Below are 15,573 nucleotides of genomic sequence, written 5' to 3'. Positions count from 1 at the left end.
TGCGTTGTACGTCATGCAACTGGTCGAGTCGATCGGTCAGATGCACATAACAGCAGATCTGCAAGAATCAACGTGACTCGAACGACTTAATGTTGTAGAGATGTTTAGCTTCATGTAAAAGGCGTATGAGGCATGTGTTGTCTCATGCGTGGGTTTTGCTGTTAAAATCCCCATAGAATTTTGGGAGCTGTAGTTTTTTTTTGTTTTTGCTGCAATCTGAGTTTTTTTTTTTTTTTTTTTTTTTTTTTTTTTTTTTGCTAAAGGACTACAACTCCCACCATTGATAAACTGAGGCCGAGCTTGCAAATACGGAAGTGAGATGGGGAGATAGAAAATAAGCAGGTAAAGCCCTCGTGGTAAATGGAAATGTAAGTTAAAAAAATAAAAATTGATGTAAATAAATAGTTTAATGCTTACATAGGTCTATTTAGAAGAATTAAATTAGAGTTGGGTTTGGTCGATGCTGCCATTCCGACATTTCTTTTTTCGCTTATGTTGTTTCTGTCTACGTAGTGAATATATTTTTGTGTGTTAAATATTAATTAATTGCTTTTTGTTTTGGAAGAGGTTGCTGTTAATGTTATTTACATATTGTGTGTGTGGACCTTCGATGGACAAGAAAGGAAATATAATTTTTAGATACCATGGTAAAACTTGAAGAAAGTTCATTTGAGACTGACTCTTCTGTAAACTTACTGACATGCACCAGTGTTTTCTCATGTCCTCTGCATATCCAATACACACTAAAAGGGCAATCCCAAAGGGTCAAGGAATAACAATACGAAGAATATGCTCTAAAGAAAGTGACTATGTAAAACAAAGAATTGTATTAAAAACAAATCTTTAAAAAAAAAAAAAAATGGATACAAAGTTATAGACAGAGTTAAGAAAAGTGGATAAACTAGAGATGATCTATATTGGATCTAGATAAACTAATATTGACACACATATGATATATTATATATATGTATATATAAATATATATTATATATATATATATATAGATATATTATACGGAACGGGACATATACTATTTATATACACCATACAAAAATTATATGCCTTGCCCTGTGTGATGTGCCTGCCTGCGGGAACCGAGATCGCTACATTGGTGACAGAAGTGGATGCAGGTACCCCGGCACGCACTCGTCAGACTGTCTGTAGTCTGGTGAACAAGTCCGGGGCAGACTTGAGGCTGCAGGGGAGAGTGTAGTGTGCACGGGGGAAAGCAGCAGCAGGGCTGGTAGGTAATGTAATCACATACAAAGACATAAGCCTGATGTACACTCCTTGCAAAGGAGCCGGCTCTTTTGTACAACGGTATCGACGCTATGCTTTAGTGTGAGAGAACCCGGGGTTCACGCCCGCCCTCTGCCGGTGTGGAGATTGCTTCGCCCTGTGTGAGGCCCCTGCCAGCGGGAACCGAGATCGCTACAATATACAGGGGTGGAAATAACTTTTTTGTTTGTATAGCAATTCTGCAACTCAAAATATAATTTGAGTAGCAAAACTTGGGATTTGTGTAGCAATTATTTATTATTTTTATTTTATTTTTTGTTTATTCATTGCAGGGCTAGAAATAAGACTCCTAATGCATAGCAGTTTGGTTCAGTCCCAAATGAAGCTGAAAAAAAACAAAACAAGAGTCTGCAGGTCAGAAAACCCAAAATAAGTCCAACTGCTATGCAACGGGAGAATTATTTTGATCCCTGCTGATTGTAATGGCAACAGACTCAGTGATGACACTTTAAAATTTGTTTTAAATTGTCAAACATTTATTTGAATTGTTTCATTTATTACTTGTGTTCATTTTTTTTAAACAACTCAACTTTTTTTTAACTAAGCTGAACTTAATTTTAAGTTACATCACTATACATCACTGCTTGTGGGCAAACCCTTTCCAGGTAAATTTCTGTTTAGACTATTAGCTTCTCACTCATCTGAACTATCAAAGTGTAAAACCTCTGTTGATGGTCTCTTTTGAGGGTTTTTTTGAGACCCAGAAGGCTTTGTAGAAGGTCGCCTAACTGAGAGTGCAAAAAATCTCTCTGACTGAAGTGGGATCAAAATCTTTAGGGTCTGGACCTTCCAATTTTATTCTTAGCAGATGTTCCAGTATCTTTTCCCCTAGCCTGTTTCTCCAGTCAGTTTTAACACACTGAAAATGAACACTCTAATGGGACATTGGTCATTGGGATCACTAGAAGCACTTGCAGAACATATTTTTAATTTGGAAAGTGTGTTTTATACATGCCAATCACCCTCCTCCAGAATTCACCTTTGTCTAGAAGCCCTAGAATCCTAAGCCTGAATTGTTTAAGTTCGTTCCATTCACAAATTACTTCCTTAGCATTTACATGCACACCTAAAAGTTCTGCACACTGATCAAGTAAAGTGCTCGGTTCCTCATTACCAAACACTTGCAATTGCTCTGCATTACTAGGCCATGCTGATTGGTCCAGCAACTTCAAACAGCTCAGAACTGGATGTCTAGTTTTCAGTAATTCATCAAATCTGTCTGTGATACATTTTTTTATTTCGTCTACATACACGTCCTTGTGTGATTTAAAGAATTCAATACCCCTTCTGACATCTCTAAGAGTAACTGCTTTGAATTCCAACTGTCTATTCTCATCTCTCACATTTACCAACAGCAAACGTAGTTCTTTGCATGCAGGTTTATCACCACGACTAAGACTGAGTTGTGCAAGCGTTGCTTCAACACAGGACAGACCGTATGTAAAATCAGCATTGTCGCTTTGTAAATTTAGACATAACCTGGCTAGTAGAGAGAGAATTTCATCAAAGAACATTAAATGCAAAATAAACTTTGCAGATGTTAATGTTTTGAAAAGGGATTTTGAACTTTCCTCTCTGCTTCCAGTTTCAGCTGCATTTTCTATTTGCTGCACTATGACACTGTAAGACCGCGACTGAATTTTAGTTGCTCTGCGTATATGTTCCAGCCATCGTGTACCATGAACATGGCTGGGTTTTTCAACTCCTGTTTCTAAAATGTCAGCTAATTCTTTCAGCGCTCTCTGTTTTTTGGGGCTCCTCTGGAACAGATAGAAGAGGTCTGTCAAAACGTCGATCACTTCAAAGTACATTCCCTTCGTGCATCTTTAACAGCTAGCTCTAGTCTGTAAAACACAAATTAAAACGGCTATGAAGAGTTTCCGAATACCAACATTTGTACTATCTGATCTGTCTTGTCTGAAAAATACATACCAATGATTAAGACAATGAATTGCTACAAGCCACGGATTCTCCTTAGACGAGCAATGAGACCTTTCTTCACACCCAGATTCACTGCAGCACCATTAGCGCACAAGCCAACTAACTTGCTCTCCAACTGCCCTTGTAATCCTAATTCTCTAAATGTTTCGAGAACTGCCCTGTGTAACCCTTCCGCAGCTGCAGATTTTATATCCTTAAGTTTGTAAAATGGTATAGGAAGTCTGATCAGTTACATCATACAGTACTTAATTATTAAACTTAAATATTACACAATCACTTTTATAATCGACTACATTGAAATACATCATTCGATATTGTAATTTTTTAAAAATTAAAGTAAACATACCCCAATAACCTGGTTTTCACACAGCCGTCCGATGCTATATACTTCACAAAAAACAACTCCGTGTTTCCTGTTGCTCCATCAAGCAGCAGAGAGAAAAAATCTGTTTCTTTTAGTTCGTCTACAAGATTTTGCTCCAGAACCTCACCGATTGTCTGGGAAAAAGTTTTGCACCCTTGTCTGTTGCTGTAGGCTGTACCCATATCCACTCCATGTTACTTTTCTAAATCCACAAATTTTTTGAATTTTTCAAAGGGAAGTTCTTCTTTTGCAAGCGTGTAAACTAAGCCAATCAAACGAGAAACTCGCTGCCTGTCCTGCAGCTCAACAGTACGCCATGCACGGCCTAATGGTGTGGTGTTAAATATCTCTTCGGCAGACTGTGGCCTATTCTGTAACTTCCCTGCCCGAATAAGGCAGTCCGTTTTAGAGTGCTTTAAGATGTTGTCCTTTTTTAGAGCACTGCCTTGTATTCCTCTAATAAAAGAATCGTTAAAATTCCACAAGCCCCTTAATGTGCCTTTGTATTTTATGCAAAGTTGACCATATATAGAATCAACATGCTTCCCATCAGCGCTTCTGTACTTCAGCCATAAATTTCCGTCATAGAGTTCCGAAATCCAATTTCTAACAGTACAAACCCGAGGACAATTGCTACTGCTTGCCATTTTCAATTTAAATTGGTGTTTAAAAAAAAAAAAAAAAACAATTCTGTTTTTACTGTTGACGCGTGTCTCTCGTCTCGTCTTTTAAACTGACACGAAGCTCATTGGCAGCGAGGTAAGCGGGAATGGTTGAAGTGCATATCAATTAAACATTTATTCGCCAATCACGAACAAGTATTATGAATTAAATCATTGGCACCCTACTCTTTCAGACATAAGTACCGCTACATTTTCCAAAAGACAAGAAAAAAAGTACTGCTGCATTGTCTACAGTACTGTATTTTACGTGTGTTTCAAAGCAGATAAACTGAAATAGCTGTTTCGCTTTTTAGCAAGTCATACATACATGTGCATCGCATTTATCATGGCAAATTGCGATGCGATACCGTCTATTTCCACCTATATATATATATATATATATATATAATATATATATATATGACAAATGCGTAAGGGAGGCAGCGCCTGTGTTGAAAACTGGAAGAAAATGGATGTGGAAGATGCTAAGGCTGCCCTTCGAATCGGAGCTATTATGGGGCAAGTTCAGCATGGAAGAGGGGGTTTTGGTCTCAGTTCAGCTCCTCCTACATGGCGCAAGGCAACCCCAACGCAACGGAGGAAGCTGGTAGTCAATGAGGTGCAAAAGCAGGAGGAGAGGATCAGGTGTGTAAAGGCAGTTTCCCAGGCCAAGCAGGGAGAATAGATGAGATGGGAGAGTGTGGAACAATGCAAGATTGGTTGGCAAGACCTATGGACAGTGGAACAGAGCAGGATCAGTTTCCTCATCAGATCAGCATATGATGTTCTCCCATAATCACAGAACCTAAACCTCTGGGTGGGTGAGGATCCCTCATGTCCTTTGTGTTCATCACCTGCAACATTACGGCACATTTTGACAGGATGTAAGATGGGTCTTAGCCAAGGACAGTTTACTTGGCGCCATGACCAGGTGCTGCGATGTTTGGCCTTAGCATTGGAAGACAAGCATAACCTGACCAGTAAGTTTCCACCAGTTTCATCAAAGCATTACCCACAAAAGACAATATTCCTCTGTCCAGGAGAGCAACCACCAAGAAAAGGTGTTAAAACCAAGCCTCTCCCAGGACAACTGGAAGCTGCTAGAGACTGGAAGATGTTGGCAGATGTTGGTCAACGGCTTATTTTTCCACCTGAGATTGCCACCACTAACCTTCGACCAGACATTGTCTTGTGGTCTGAATCAGCACGCCTTGTTCATCTGGTAGAGTGAAGTGCCATGGGAAGATGCTGTGGATGAGGCATATGAGAGGAAGAAACTTTGGTATGCTCAACTAGCTGCTGAAGCGGAACAGCGAGGATGGCAAGTCCGAGTTTACCCAGTGGAGGTTTGTTGTCGAGGATTTGTGGCACACTCTACAACCCGGTTTCTCAGAGACGGGTTTGAATTACCGGCCTGGATTTTAAGTGTCTGCAGGAAACTGAGGTACTGTCTCCTGACACCGCGGCTGGATTAGTGCATAAAGTCTGGTTCGATCGTCGACTTACTCTGGCAGTTGTCCGACAACTAACAAAAACATTTTGAGATCCGAAAGGATGAAAACGTATTAGAATATGTGTGCCTCATATAACAAGTTAACAAACTCACTTCAAGATCCGGCTTCGGTCTCCATCACAGCTGTTCTCCTTCCTTAGTGTCATTTGAAACTCCGCCCATCATCACAGTTTGTGCTCAGCCCTCTAGATTCAAGTGAAAGGACACTTTTGATGCAGAAATTCACAATAAACTAATGTGCGATTTATTTTTAATAAGCGAAAAGTGAAATAAATTGAATTAAATTTGGGCCTATATTACACTGTGGATGTATACACAATAAAAGTTTCTGATTTTGTCTTAATTTAAATGTTTTTCAATTATTTAAATCATTTTTCTTCCAACAAATGACAGGTAGCCGTGTTATAAACTGTATAAACCACTTCGGGCCGTGCGGTTCCAATGATATATACCACTTCTGGGGTGGTTAAAGCCTCAGGCCTTATCAACACCTCAGGCATGGTATATAGCATGGGAACTGCACGGCCCCTCATGGTTTGTACCTTACATATAATAATGTTATAACACTATTAAATTGTGAAGTAACTTACAAAAAATAGATGGTGAGTAAGTAGATTCAAGAAAATGCACAGAGTCCTTTTCTTCAATCAGTTGCCAGGTTTATTGAAATATGCAGGGAGTCTGGTCCCAGGTACAGGACAAACAGAATACTCAACATTACAATGTTTACATGACATTAAATACCCTTCTGTATAGATGGTCCACCTCCCCTTTCTCTGACACTTAACCAATGGTCAAGGTACAACACATTATTCTGTTAATTTAGTATGTGTGTGTGTGTGTGTGTGTGTGTGTGTGTGTGTAGTCTAGTGTGACAACCTCTGAACTCAGTGCATTCTTCACACTCCTGGAGAAATAAGGTCCATAAATCTGCCCCTTTGATCCCAGTGGCATTATCTCTTTTGATCTCTCTGAGAACCTCTGGGTCCAATGCCAGTCCCTGGGAGCCTTTTAGCCCCTTTATGCTTTGCATTCCAAAGTCTTAGAGCCTGACCCCTTCTGGTCCACAGCATTGTTATCTTTTTAGCTTGCAGTCAATGCTGGGCAAGAAACTTGTAGACGCAATGTCTCTATCAACTGTAAGCAGTACATGCAATTTGAACCAAACAGTCTGCTATCTGCAATATTAGTCTCTTTTCAGAAAAAAACACCAGTATAGCTCTGCCAGTCCACATGCGTAGCAACCTGCTAATCAATTCTCAATCCATGTTTTCCAACAAATTGTATTACTATGAAAGAACAGTTACAACCTGTCCATGTTCACTTTTAAAAATAAAAAAATATAGTGCTCTATTAACATGTGGCTAGATGTGGATGCTAATCCATTATCATGCTTTAACATGCTTGAGTTTAATTGTATTTGTTCTTGATAGGATTAGCTATTTGTTTTTCTGTCTGAACTCAGCCAGAGTGTGCTACCGTTTTCCAAGTTTAGTTGGATTGTTGGCTTTCTTAATTTCTCATGCTTGTTGTGTAATTGCTTGGTGTGTAAGCAACACCAGCTGGTCAGTTGTGCCTTTGTTTCAAGGCAGGTGGGAGCTGTGCAATAACAGAGTGACCAAATGGAGGAGGAGAAGAAGTTAAAAAGAAAAAGCCCCAAGACCTCCACCAGCCAGGCAGCTCCTACTGGCAATAGTAAGAAAAATGCTATGCCTGCCAGCAGAAGCACTGCCTTCACCAGTATGGGAGCACAGACATCAAGTCAAAAAAGAAAATTTAAAAGGTACAGTAATACATTTTCTTTTGATTTCGTCTATGAGCTTGTTAAACGTTAGTGTGTGGAAATGCTGTTCTATGGGGATACAAGCTATCATAGTTTCAGTAAAGTGTTATATAAACTCTGGCGTCTTATACATTGTTATACAGTTTATTATGTTGATAGGTATTTTTATGCAAAGGGATAGTAAGACCCAGTGCTCCAGATACAGTTTTGGGTGTGGGAATAACTTACTCTCTAATTTTTTACACTGAGAGAGTAAAATGTATTTTCTGGGGGTAAAAACACAACTTGACCTTGAAGTCATAAGTCATCTCGATAGGCATTAAAAAAGAATCTTCCATTTTAACTGCAGTGTTACTTCGAACTACTGTACAACAATGTGCGTGTTCTACAAGGTTCTTTATCGGCTCAGTATCGCGCTCACTCTGCAAATTATTTACGTTATTTATATTTTATATTATTTTCTTAGTTAACATGTTAAAACTTCAGTATGAAGCCGTACAAATAAATAGGGAAATGCATTAATAAAGTTATAAAACAGTTCCGTTTTAATATTATAGGCACCTTTTGTTAGCATTTGCCACTGACAGTGGTTCCAGTTGGATTTGTAGCTGGATTGGAGTGTTTACGCTTCAACCTGTGTAGCTTCAAATGTGTCTTATTCTTACTGCGGTTGGCTGCAAAGACAACAGGGCTAGCCAGAAGTTGGATAATGTTTGTTGGGTTGTTTTTTCTAGTGTACAGTTTCCTAGTAACTGAAGACACTGTATTCTGGGAGTTATAGTTGTTAGTGGAAATTTTAGGGGAGGCAGACGAGCTGTGCAGCAAAATCACTATGCATATTTTTACATATTAAATTAAAATTAAGTGCATATTTTGGATTTGTCAGCACGTGAAAACAGCAGGTATTCAGCTTATTTGGACCGCTGGTAAGACCTATTATGTGTTTGTTTAGGGGCATGAGAGAGAAAACACAATCCCAGGGTGCAGCACGAAAAAACACCCAATCTGCACCGATCCAGCACTCCTTTCTGACTGACGTGTCTGACGTTCAAGAGATGGAAAAGGGCTTGCTCAGTCTCCTCAATGACTTCCACTCTGGCAAACTCCAGGCCTTTGGTAAACAGAATGGACTTGGTTATTTAACTTTGAACATGTCCGGTAATGTTGCAAATCAGTCCCAAGGTTATTGCAATTGCATCTTGTAGTATTGTTTTTACTCTCTCCCTCCCCTCTATAGGTAACGAGTGTTCAATCGATCAGATGGAGCATGTGCAGGAGATGCAGGAGAAGCTAGCTCGATTGAACTTTGATCTCTACGGGGAAGTTGAGGAGTTGCCAGAGGACCAAAGAAAGGGGGCCAGTGACTCTAATCTGGACAAGTTGATGTCAAATGTTAGTTTGCGTGTAAAAACTTTTTGCATACTGTGTGCATTTACAGGGGTCGGACATAATCAGAAACCTGACATCGGTTGCATTGACTTTTCTGTGAGTATAGTAATTTAAGCTTTGTTGTGCATTACATACTTTTGTCATTAACACGGGTTTGTTTCTTTTTCAGCTGGAGGAACTCAGTTCATCAATGTATCCTTTGTAAATTGTGTGTTTCTGATCCTGCGTTGAATGCATAGGAGTATGTTCAATCAATATGATGGCTGTATGCTAAGGTAGAGAGTTAGGTAAGAAAACCATTACATATTTTTTTTAATTAAAATTCAGACTCTTCCTAGAACACAAATTCTACCTACATAAAATACAAACTTTTCTGTAAATATTAATGCTATTAAAATTATATAAATACAATTTTATTGAACTACCTAGTTTCATTTAAACAGCTGTTCAGTTAACTGATTTCTTCTGTCGCAGATCTTTGTTTGAATTGGGTGAAATCCTTAACAGGTTATTTTGTTAGACAAAATTTAAACCTGGCTGATTTTCAGGAAGTGCCCCGGACCTCCAGCATCTGAATTTACGGACACAAAGTTTGTACTGAACATAATCCTGGGAGAAAGATCACCTCAGTAATCTATCACATCAGCACCAACTCATCTGATTAAGAGCATGTGCAGTATATGGCACACTTTCCAAAATTTCAGGTTAAGGCTGTAGCTAAATAAACAGACTAAATACTACAGTATGTTTTAAAATGTAAACATATTTAATCCTGTATTGAATTTAGCATTTTTATCATAATGCAATTCATTTATCAAAACTTTCAGTTCGTTATTCATCTCTGTGCATCCATTACTATGAACACAAGATATGTATAAATTAAGGTTGTCAATTAATCAGTTAACTTCTGCGTGAATTTCTTTGGAGATTAATTTTTTTTAACGTGTGTTAATCACACTCCTGTTTTGACCCTCTTAGCATTCACACCCTGAAGCACCATTTTAATAATATACTCAAGTGCATGCAAAACAATGAATGCAGTCAGCGTTTGCTTAGAAATTTAGTCATATAACTGCATTATGGAGCAATGTATAATAGTGTTTACAGTTAAGGAGAATAAAACCGTTAATGAATGCTTTTGTTTTGTTTAGACAATTTTAAGTTCTGTTGTGATTTTAGCAGTTGGTTCAAACAACAGGTTATTTTTATGCTGGGTTGTTTTTTGGAAATAATAATAATAATACAGCAGCAGTACAAATTTCCATTGTATAGTGCTCCATTCCAGGGTGTTTTACAAAATAAATGCAAAAAGCCTGAGTCTAATATGTAATCCAGCTACAAATAAACAGACCCAAACAAATACATTTTTGAACAGGATTTAAGACTCAATTGTGCTAGCGTTCCTGATATCAATCGGGAGCAATTTCCAAAGATGAGGGCAACTAAATGCCCTATCTCCGACAGAGTTCAAACTAATTATAGGGACTCTAAGAATATTAGCATTTTCTGATCTCGGGGAACGACCAGGGACAGGGACATGGGAGAAGACAAGTGGGGTCCAAGACAATGCAAGACATTATAGGAGGTAATAATAAGAACTTAAAATAATAATAATACAATAATAGCATCAGTAGTAAAACAAACGAATGAGATGCATGCAGTAATTCTATCAATTAAATATGCAATTAAAACCAAGATTAACTAAGATTCAAATGTGTTTCTAATCGCTTGACAGCCTTAGTAGAAATACTAAAAATAAACCTCACAAGACATTGATAAATACTTCCCATCAACATTTATCAAAAAATGTACTACAAATGTTCTTTTTTAGCATTTCTTCTTTTTATTCTCTTTTGCTAAGTACCTGTGAAGTGTGCCTTTTAACATGCATGTTCTTATTTTATGCACAATGACTTTGGACAATCTTTTATCTTTTGTTTAAGTTTGATTTCATCCAATCTGCACCTGTGGTATACTAGAGTGCCAAGAATATTAAAGTGTGTACTGTGTAAAATAACACCCATTTGTTTCAGTTTTTCTTAATGTGATTGTGGCAGAGCAAAGCTCTGCCCTTTTTAAATTGGCAGGGATGGGGTTAATTTCTCCTACCTGCCTGGGTTTATTATGTTCAGGTGGCTGGGGTTGATTAGTTGATTAGGTTAATTAACGATCAATCAGCGCCCAGCCACCTGACATAAAAGGAGGCCCCTAAATTTATCTAGCTTCCTTTCAATTGTCCCACTTAACCTTTCCAATGCAAAACAGAGATCCGTTTTTACCATGTCCCATGCAGTTTTCTCACAAGCTCTTGGCCATTTATCTCCAGGCTTGTGCCCTTTGAGGTTCTTTTCTCTCTTGAGCTGGTTTGTCTGACCAAGTTCATAAGGATCATTAGGTTCATCACTAGCTGTATCCAAGCAAGTCCTCCTCACGTCTATGCCAAGATATCCTGCAAACTGTAGTTTTCTTCCTGTGGCTGGATTTTTTTCGATTGACTTCCTAAGTACTGATCAATACTCGGCCCTTGTCCCTTCTCCCTCAAACATTTCATTCTCCCTTGATGAATTTTCAAACCCCTGACCATTGTCGCCTTGCTCCAGCCGCAGACCGTTGAAATAGAGGCTATTAGGGATGCTTAATTAGAATAAAGGACATGAATTTATGCTCCAAGGTATTTAGGTTCTTCTTCCAGTTCAAATACAATTTTAACTTCTGCCTGTATTACAGTAAAAACTAGGTTTTAACTTGTGTGCATGGGTGTTTCATGCAGGTTTACTAGGGACTGGTTCACAGGGGTCATTCCCATTACCAAACTGGACTTCACTACAGTTCTGCCACACGTCATATCCCTATACATTTTTCCTCAATTCCAAAGGGCTGTGCATTGCCACCCAAGTGAGATGGCACTGGAAGTTCTTCATATGATTTACTCTGCTGGATTTCTCAGCATAAAGCAGTATTAGTAATGTATTCCCCTTTTAAAGTGTATTTGGTTACATTGATTCTCAAGAAGTAAAATCTGAGGCAACTGCATAATAACTGACTGTAGCAACATAACCAGGTGTTAGTCACTCGGTGCTCAGTGCCCTAATCTGTAGTGGATTGTATTAAAGTGCTTTAAAGCCAAGCTTGACCAGTGGGATAAAGAATTCTTTCTTACCCAAGTGTGAAAATAATACACATTTTTCATACTCTCCTATTAGAAATGTTAAACAAGCTTTCCAATTAATGTTTTTGCCAGCATATAATGGCCCGGATTTTGTGTTTAAGGGGCATGAATTATGTAAATGTATATATTTGTTGAGTAAAATAAAAAATATAAAACAGTTGTAATTACCGATAGTGCTATTTTAACACCATATTTTACCCTTACTAATTTTAAATAAGTCATTCCTTTTCATTACAGCACAGTGGAAAGTAGGGCCCATTGTTCCTAACATTGTACATTTAAATTCCTAGACATTTCCCTCCTTTCTATTTTACTTGTCATCATCAGTCTGTTAATAGTTGGGTATAAGTCAGTTAGATTTGTTTAGCAGGAAGTGGATCAGACAGAGCGAGCTAGAATAAGAATTTGAGAGTATCAGAACACAAAAGTTAGTGGTGCTTAAGTGTTTGAAGGTTCTGTTGGGCATATCCCTTGTCATATACTCATAGCAGTTGTAAAAGTTGATCAGATTTCTAAAAAGGGGACTGTACAAAAAATAAATAGCCACCAACATTGACTCAAATGTGTGTGCCAAACAGCAGGCTTGTGTTCAATCTGTGTTAGGAATGCAATCTGATAAGCACAGCTTAGACATAAGCCATGGCCTTCTGATCCAAGGATCAGCACATGAGAGCTACCCTGTGTTTAGAAAAGACTGGTGGTAAAGGCGTGAATTTAATACAATGTATTTATACTGTATAGCAACTTGTTCATGCTCTGCTAGCATATTATAAAGAAGTATTCAATCAAATTAACTGGTAGTTCCAGACACAGGTCAGCATTGTTGTACAAGTCATTAATATTACAGCTGTGTGTGATCAGTCCTTTTTTTTGCACTTGAATCAAAAAAGATATATATATTCTAGTATTAGTCAGGACAGACTTTCCTAAAGGATTTTCAAGCTGAATCAAAGACTGCCCAGCATATAGTTTTTAGACATCAGTTTAATTAGCTTTCATGTATGCAGTTATTATAGCGTAAAAAAGGAGTTTTTTAACTTGATGTCTCATTTTACCTTGACTAAATGTGTTGACGTCATTAAGGTGTGTGCAGAAAATATCTAGCAAATCTGAATCTGTAGGAAGATATTCTAAAACCGTCCACCAAAGAAAACTCTTATCTTGGTATCATCCATGGTTCCAGTTTACGAGGTACAGGGTTGTAACGCAATGTATTCAGAATACATTATTATATGTTTTCATCTCTCTCTAGCTCCCAAACTAATTTTCTATCTACAGTCAGTACTCGGATATACAATACCCAGATACACGTCAGTCGCGTTTTACCGTCCTTCTGTTAAGAATAAAATCAATTGTTGTGACAATGCAGGGGTATATTTGCCACATGCAGACTTCACTTATTTTTCTGTAAAACAGCACTCCCAAAGCAATGGATGTATATTTATTTATTTTCACACAAACAAAATAAACAAAACAAACTGGAGGTAGGTTTTGGAGTGCTAACTAAAGTAGCCACAATCCCTCACTACCAGGCTGGACGCCTAAGCCGCTTACCAGTCACAAACACTTATACACAAGTGTAACTAACACCATACCCTTTTCTCTTTGTTCCCAGTCCACACACAAACACTGTCTCCAACCCCCAAGCACCAGAACACTTTATTAATCAGCTCAATAAATTGAGGCTGATTAGCCTTTTCTCATTATCTTTAATTAAATAATAAATTAACCAATATAGGAGACCTTTAACAAGATGGCCTCCTGGTAACTTCAGTTTTACCAAGATGGTAAAGTGTCATCTCCTAATCTCCAAGGTCCTAAAGCCTCCATAGACTTGATAAGAGTCCACTCCATCACTATATATATATATATATATATATATATATGTGTGTGTGTGTGTGTGTGTGTGTGTGTGTGTGTGTGTGTGTGTGTGTGTGTGTGTGTTACGGCCAAATTTGAAGTCGGCCAAAGATGTCAATAACCAGACATGTCAGATCCTAACAGCACCAATTTTGTCGGTCAATGTCATCATAAAGATCCAAATAACAAGACTGCCCGGGCAAAGACTAGGTGGTCAATGTTGAAACAATTGGAAATACAACTACTAAAATATACTGGAGGTAAAATAAATAAATAAATCAGCAACCCCTGTATATTTTTGAATATTTCATTGCTTTATTCAACAACACGTATTCCATTTTTAAGAGAAGCAACTATACAGATTTAAATCAACAACAATTCAGATGTCATTTTAAAAACTAGCGACATCAATTTATAACAAACAGCGCTATAAATCAAATACATTCTCAATTATTATTTCTAAATAAGAGAAGACCAATAACAGAGAGATACAATATATACCTCACTGAAAATAGAACTGCTAACAGCAAAAATGAAACAGGAAAATGTATTAAACTCAAAAGACTATTTATTTACACAATATTGGCAAATGCTCAGAATGAAAAGAAAGGACAGTAACAAAAATATGTATATGCTTTGAAACACAAAACCAGTAAAACAGTAATAATGAAAGGGGTTATTAAGAGGAGAGCTATAAAAAGGCAGCTCTAGAGTAAGACAAAGGGAGTGAGGGAGGAGGGATCAGGAGTCAGGTTGAAGCCTGGAGTAAGATGGAGCAAGAAGACTGAAGCGAGACTGGGGAGGCAGGCAGCCTGCTGCCAGCAGCAGAGAGGCAGTATTGGGATGGGAAATGTAGGCAAGCAGCCGCAGGAAGCCCACAACATGCTACACACCAAGAACCAGAGAAGAGAACGTACAGCCAGAAAAGGACGATTGCACGATTCATGCATTGAACATTTCACAGATAAACTGTTTAATTACACTGCTAAATGCCAGTGTTTACCTAGCTGAGAAGTAATCCGTGCTGAGCTTGGTGTGTTGTGTTTTTCAGCAATCCTCCTTGTGTGTGCTGCCAAAGTCCAGGGGAGGAGATAAGCCCTTGGGAGATCTGCAGGGAAAGCAGGAGCGGGGTGTTGTACCTCAAAGCTGGGCTATAAGCTGCATAAGTTAAGTACTAGTGTTTTGCTGGAAAGCAATTGTGTGTTTAACTGAGGCTATAGCCAACTTGCGGTGTAACCAGTATTTACAGATCAGAGCCTATCCTGAAGGCGACAAGGTGGAATGAAGGCGGAGGGGCAGTCGAGTATTGAGGATTGCCAGATTGCATCAGGAGGAATCTCTGCGGGTACCACCGAAGAGTGAGATGATGGTGTGGGCCAAAGTGAAGGGGTCGGTGATTGTGCCTTAGGGACAAGATGTTGTGAGTGGACAGCTTGGAAATACAGGAGAAGGAGGTCATGTTGTCGACTGAACAACCTGGGATAATCCGAGTAAAGGTGCAGCAAGTGAGCCTGTCCATACTGACGGAGGCCCTGATGGTGGATTTGCAAGGAGTAGGATTGGACCCTCAGCAGCATCATCGTTTGGCCATCT

General features: G+C 38.6%; 1 protein-coding gene across 2 annotated transcripts; it reads left to right on the top strand.

Annotated features, from left to right (window-relative positions):
- The first annotated feature begins 242 nt into the window (after positions 1-242).
- LOC121315895 (coiled-coil domain-containing protein 28A-like) lies at positions 243-10,968 on the top strand. 2 transcript variants are annotated; one of them, XM_041250475.1, is made up of 6 exons: positions 243-342; positions 7,368-7,562; positions 8,515-8,678; positions 8,800-8,954; positions 9,121-9,143; positions 9,472-10,968. In XM_041250475.1, the coding sequence occupies exons 2-6, from the start codon at positions 7,402-7,404 to the stop codon at positions 9,524-9,526; spliced, it is 558 nt and encodes a 185-aa protein (XP_041106409.1). In that variant the 5' UTR covers positions 243-342; positions 7,368-7,401; the 3' UTR covers positions 9,527-10,968. The 2 variants fall into 2 exon arrangements, with proteins under 2 accessions (XP_041106409.1, XP_041106407.1); XM_041250473.1 differs by having other exon boundaries at positions 264-368.
- The last annotated feature ends 4,605 nt before the right edge of the window (positions 10,969-15,573 follow it).

This window comes from Polyodon spathula, chromosome 5 (genome assembly GCF_017654505.1).
Source record: "Polyodon spathula isolate WHYD16114869_AA chromosome 5, ASM1765450v1, whole genome shotgun sequence".
NCBI classification, from domain to species: Eukaryota; Metazoa; Chordata; class Actinopteri; order Acipenseriformes; family Polyodontidae; genus Polyodon; species Polyodon spathula.
Note: the sequence above shows the minus strand (reverse complement) of the source record. Positions and strands in the feature narration are given on the sequence as shown.

Bases quoted from the DNA above. Each gene is read 5' to 3' on its own strand.
- LOC121315895 (XM_041250475.1), top strand. From the start codon at position 7,402: ATGGAGGAGGAGAAGAAGTTAAAAAGAAAAAGCCCCAAGACCTCCACC. The intron at 8,955-9,120 runs GTTAGTTTGCGT...TTTCTTTTTCAG, and splicing joins TGGACAAGTTGATGTCAAAT to CTGGAGGAACTCAGTTCATC. The intron at 9,144-9,471 runs GTATCCTTTGTA...TTATTTTGTTAG, and splicing joins GAGGAACTCAGTTCATCAAT to ACAAAATTTAAACCTGGCTG.